The sequence below is a fragment of the Haemorhous mexicanus genome, chromosome 33 (genome assembly GCF_027477595.1).
Source record: "Haemorhous mexicanus isolate bHaeMex1 chromosome 33, bHaeMex1.pri, whole genome shotgun sequence".
NCBI lineage: Eukaryota > Metazoa > Chordata > Aves > Passeriformes > Fringillidae > Haemorhous > Haemorhous mexicanus.
This window is the reverse complement of record NC_082373.1, coordinates 1213796-1219808: the sequence shown is the minus strand read 5'-3', so window position 1 is coordinate 1219808 and position 6013 is coordinate 1213796. Positions and strand designations below refer to the sequence as shown.

General features: G+C 40.5%; 1 protein-coding gene across 1 annotated transcript in view; it reads left to right on the top strand.

Moving 5' to 3' along the window:
• Positions 1-409: 409 nt before the first annotated feature.
• Positions 410-6013, top strand: part of IKZF4 (IKAROS family zinc finger 4) — a 57271-nt gene continuing 51667 nt past the window's right edge. Inside the window, exon 1 of the mRNA XM_059871817.1 lies at positions 410-607. Within this exon, the coding sequence (XP_059727800.1) occupies positions 568-607 (40 nt within the window). The 5' untranslated portion in view covers positions 410-567. The remainder of the gene's footprint in view (positions 608-6013) is intronic.

Genomic DNA, 6013 nt, shown 5'->3' with positions numbered 1-6013 from the left:
CCCAAAAAATCCCCCAAAAATTAAAAAAAAAATCCACAAAAAATCCACAAAAAATCCAAAAAATCCCCCAAAAAATCCCTAAAAAATCCTCCAAAAATTAAAAAAAATCCACAAAAATCCACAAAAATCAAAAAAATCGCCCAAAAAATCCCCAAAAATCCCCAAAAATTAAAAAAAGATCCACAAAAAAAATCCTAAAAATTCCCCCCAAAAATCCCCAAAAATCCCCCAAAAATTAAAAAAAAAATCCACAAAAAATCAAAAAAATCCCCCAAAAAATCCCAAAAAAATCCCCCAAAAATTAAAAAAAAATCCACAAAAAAATCCACAAAAAATAAAAAAATCCCCCAAAAAATCCCCAAAAATCCCCCAAAAATTAAAAAAAAATCCCCCAAAAATCCCAAAAAATCCCAAAAATCCCCCAAAAATCCCCCAAATCCTCAGGAATTTCCCATTTTACTCAGCTTTGGGTTTTCCCAGACTTTCTCTCCCCCAAATTCCGATTTTTCCCTAAAAAAATCCCCAAATCCTGAGGGAATTCTGCTCCTTTCCAGGGCTTCTGCAGCCATGGACATCGAGGACTGCAACGCCCGCTCCTACATCACCGGTGAGATTCCCCCTTTTTCCTCAATTTTCTGGAATTTTCCCCATTTTCCTGCAGTTTCTGGATTTTTTCTGAATTTTCCCCCATTTCCCCCCAATTTTCCTGGATTTTTCCTGAATTTTCTGGGATTTTTCCCCCATTTTTCCTGCATTTTCTGGGATTTCCCCCCATTTTTCCTGTATTTTCTAGGATTTTTCCCCATTTTTCCTGAATTTTCTGGATTTTTCCCCATTTTTCCTGAATTTTCTGGATTTTCCCCCCATTTTTCCTGAATTTTCTGGGTTTTTTTCTCCATTTTCCCTGGTTTTCCCCCCATTTTTCTTGGATTTTCTGGGATTTTCCCTGGATTTTCTGGGATTTTCCCCCATTTTTCCTGGGTTTCCCCATTTTCCCTGGATTTCCCCCCATTTTTCTTGTATTTTCTGATTTTTCCCCCATTTCCTCTGGATTTCCTCCCATTTTTGGGGATTTTTCCTGAATTTCCCCCATTTTTCCTGAATTTTCTGCTTTTTTCCCCATTTTTCCTGGATTTTCCCCCCATTTTTCCTGGATTTTCTGGGATTTTCCCCCCATTTCTCCAGGATTATTCTGAAATTTCCCCCATTTCCCCCAATTTTCCTGGATTTTTCCTGAATTTTCTGAGATTTTTTCCCCATTTTTCCTGCATTTTCTGGGTTTTTTCCCCATTTTCCCTGGTTTTCCACCCATTTTTCTTGGATTTTTTGGATTTTTCCTGGATTTTCTGAGATTTTCCCCCATTTTCCCTGAATTTTCTGGGTTTTTTCCCCATTTTTCCTGGGTTTCCCCCATTTTCCTGGATTTTCTAGGATTTTCCCCTGGATTTTCCCCATTTTTCCTGAATTTTCTTGGATTTCCCCCCATTTTTCCGGGATTTTTCCTGAATTTCCCCCCATTTTTCCTGAATTTTCTGCTTTTTTCCCCATTTTTCCTGGATTTTCCCCATTTTCCTGGATTTCCCCCCATTTCTCCAGGATTATTCTGGAATTTTCCCCCATTTTCCTGAATTTCCTGATTTTTCCTGCATTTTCTGGGATTTTTCTCCATTTTTCCTGAATTTTCTGGGATTTTTTCCCCCATTTTCCCTGATTTTCTGGTTTTTTTCCCCATTTTTCCTGGGTTTCCCCATTTTCCCTGGATTTTCTAGGATTTTCCCCTGGATTTTCCCCATTTTTCCTGAATTTTCTTGGATTTCCCCCATTTTTCCAGGATTTTTCCTGAATTTTCCCCCCATTTCTCCTGAATTTTCTGGGTTTTTTCCCCATTTTTCCTGGATTTTCCCCCATTTTCTTGGATTTCCCCCATTTTCCCTGAATTTTCTGGGATTTCCCCCATTTCTCCAGGATTATTCTGAAATTTCCCCCATTTTCCTGCAGTTTCTGGGATTTTTTCTGAATTTTCCCCCATTTCCCCCCAATTTTTTTGGATTTTTCCTGCATTTTCTGGCATTTTCCCCCATTTTCCCTGCATTTTCTGGTTTTTCCCCATTTTCCCTGAATTTTCTGGGATTTTTTCCCATTTTTCCTGAATTTTCTGGGATTTTTCCCCATTTTTCCTGAATTTTCTGGGATTTTTCCCCCATTTTTCCTGAATTTTCTGGATTTTCCCCTGAATTTTCCCCATTTTTCCTGGATTTTCCCCATTTTCCCTAAATTTTCTTGGATTTCCCCCCATTTTTCCGGGATTTTTCCTGACTTTCCCCCCATTTTCCCTGAATTTTCTGGTTTTTTCCCCATTTTTCCTGGATTTTCTGGGATTTTCCCCCATTTCTCCAGGATTATTCTGAATTTTCCCCCATTTCCCCCCAATTTTCTTGGATTTTTCCTGAATTTTCTGAGATTTTTCCCCCATTTTTCCTGAATTTTCTGGGATTTCCTCCATTTTTCCCTGGTTTCCCCCCATTTTTCTTGGATTTTCTGGGATTTTTCCTGGATTTTCTCAGATTTTCCCCATTTTCCCTGAATTTCTGTTTTTTTCCCCATTTCCTCTGGATTTCCCCCCATTTTCGGGGATTTTTCCTGAATTTCCCCCCATTTTTCCTGAATTTTCTGCTTTTTTCCCCATTTTTCCTGGATTTCCCCCCATTTTTCCTGGATTTTCCTGGATTTCCCCCCATTTTCCTGCAGTTTCTGGGATTTTCCCCCATTTCTCCAGGAATTATTCTGGAATTTCCCCCATTTTCCTGCAGTTTCTGGGATTTTTTCTGAATTTTCCCCCATTTCCCCCCAATTTTCTTGGATTTTTCCTGAATTTTCTGGGATTTCCCCCCATTTTCCCTGAATTTTCTGGGATTTTTCCCCATTTTTCCTGGATTTTCTAGGATTTCCCCCTGAATTTTCCCCATTTTTCCTGAATTTTCTTGGATTTCCCCCCATTTTCCCGGGATTTTTCCTGAATTTCCCCCATTTTTCCTGAATTTTCTGGGTTTTTTCCCCATTTTCTTGGATTTCCCCCCATTTTTCCTGAATTTTCTGGGTTTTTCCCCATTTTTCCTGGATTTTCCCCCATTTTCTTGGATTTCCCCCCAGTTTCCCTGAATTTTCTGGGATTTCCCCCCATTTCTCCAGGATTATTCTGGAATTTTCCCCCATTTTTCCTGAATTTTCTGGGTTTTTCCCCCATTTTTCCTGGATTTTTCCCCATTTTTCCTGGATTTCCCCCATTTTCCTGAATTTTCTGGGATTTTCCCCCATTTTCCCTGGATTTTCCCCCATTTTTCTTGGATTTCCCCCCATTTTCCCTGAATTTTCTGAGATTTTTTTCCTGGATTTTCCAGGACTTTTCCCTGGATTTTCTGGAATTTTTGCCCATTTCCCCCCATTTTTCCTGAATTTTCTGGGATTTCTCCCCATTTTTCTTGATTTTCTGGGATTTTCCCTGAATTTTCTGGGATTTTCCCTGAATTTTCTGTTTTTTCCCCCCATTTCCTCTGGATTTCCCCCCATTTTTCGGGGATTTTTCCTGAATTTTCCCCCATTTTCCTGAATTTTCTGGTTTTTCCCCCCATTTTCCCTGGATTTTCTGGAATTTTTGCCCATTTCTCCCCATTTTTCCTGAATTTTCTTGGATTTCTCCCCATTTTTCTTGGATTTTCTGGGATTTTCCCTGAATTTTCTCAGATTTTCCCTGAATTTTTCCCCATTTTCCCTGGATTTCCCCCCATTTTCCAGGAATTTTCCCCCAATTTTTGGGATTTCAGCCCCTTCCCAGATTTTTCTGCAGAGCAGAAATTCCTGAATTTTCCCAGCTGGAAAAAACCCCCGGGGAATTTTCCCATGGGGGGGTAAAACTGAAAATTTTTGGGGAAAAAAAAGAGAAATTGGGGGGAAAAAACCAGAAATTTAGGAGGGAAAAATGGGAATTTGAGGGGGGAAATTGGAATTTTGGGGAAAAACCAGAAAATGGGGGGAAAAAATGGGAATTGGGAGGGGGGAAATTGGAATTTGGGGGGAAAAAATCAGAAATTTGAGGGAAAAATGGGAATTTGGGGAGGGAAAAATGGGGGAAAAATGGGATTTTGGGGGGGGAACAGAAATTGGGGGGGGAAAATGAAAATTTTGGAAAATAACCCAGAAATTGGGGGGGAAAATGTGAATTTGGGGGGGGGAAAAAGAGAATTTGGGGGGGAAAAACAGAAATTGGGGAGGGAAAAATGGGAATTTGGGGGGAAATTGGAATTTTGGGGAAAAACCAGAAAATGGGGGGAAAAAATGGGAATTGGGAGGGGGGAAATTGGAATTTGGGGGGAAAAAATCAGAAATTTGAGGGGAAAAATGGGAATTTGGGAGGGAAATTGGGGGGAAAAATGGGATTTTGGGGGGGAACAGAAATTGGGGGGAAAAATGAGAATTTTGGAAAATAACCCAGAAATTGGGGGGGTAAATGTGAATTTGGGGGGAAAAAAATGAGAATTTTGGGGGGGAAAACAGAAATTGGGGAGGGAAAAATGGGAATTTGGGGGGGAAATTGGAATTTTGGGGAAAAACCAGAAATTGGGGGGGAAAAAATGGGAATTGGGAGGGGGGAAATTGGAATTTGGGGGAAAAAATCAGAAATTTGAGGGGGAAATGGAATTTGGGGAGGGAAAAATGGAGGAAAAATGGGATTTTGGGGGGGGACAGAAATTGGGGGGAAAAATGAGAATTTTGGAAAATAACCCAGAAATTGGGGGGGAAATGTGAATTTGGGGGAAAAAAATGAGAATTTGGGGGGGAAAAACAGAAATTGGGGAGGGAAAAATGGGAATTTGGGGGGGAAATTGGAATTTTGGGAAAAACAGAAATTGGGGGGGAAAAATGGGAATTGGGAGGGGGGAAATTGGAATTTGGGGGAAAAAATCAGAAATTTGAGGGAAAAATGGGAATTTGGGGAGGGAAAAATGGGGGAAAAATGGGATTTTGGGGGGGAACAGAAATTGGGGGGGAAAATGAAAATTTTGGAAAATAACCCAGAAATTGGGGGGGAAAATGGGAATTTGGGGGGAAAAAATGAGAATTTTGGGGGAAAAAAGAGAAATTGGGGAGGGGAAAATGGGAATTTGGGGGGGAAATTGGAATTTTGGGGAAAAACAGAAAATGGGGGGAAAAAATGGGAATTGGGAGGGGGGAAATTGGAATTTGGGGGGGAAAAATCAGAAATTTGAGGGAAAAATGGGAATTTGGGGAGGGAAAAATGGGGGGAAAAATGGGATTTGGGGGGGGGGAACAGAAATTGGGGGAAAAATGAAAATTTTGGAAAATAACCCAGAAATTGGGGGGGGAAATGTGAATTTGGGGGGAAAAAATGAGAATTTGGGGGGAAAAACAGAAATTGGGGAGGGAAAAATGGGAATTTGGGGGGAAATTGGAATTTTGGGAAAAAACCAGAAAATGGGGGGAAAAAATCAGAAATTTGGGGGGGAAATTGGAATTTGGGGAGGGAAAAATGGGAAATTGGGGGGAAAAATGGGATTTTTGGGGGGGAACAAAATTGGGGGGGAAAATGAGAATTTGGAAAATAACCCAGAAATTGGGGGGAAAATGTGAATTTGGGGGGAAAAAATGAGAATTTTGGGGGGGAAAAACAGAAATTGGGGAGGGGAAAATGGGAATTTGGGGGGGAAATTGGAATTTTGGGGGAAAAAATCAGAAAATGGGAGGAAAAATGGAAATTGGGAGGGGGAAAATTGGAATTTGGGGGGAAAAAATCAGAAATTTGGGGGGGAAATGGGAATTTGGGGAGGGAAAAATGGGGGGAGAAATGGGATTTTGGGGGGGAACAGAAATTGGGGGGGGAAAATGAAAATTTTGGAAAATAACCCAGAAATTGGGGGGGGGAAATGTGAATTTGGGGGAAAAAAATGAGAATTTTGGTGGGGAAAACCAGAAATTGGGGAGGGAAAAATGGGAATTT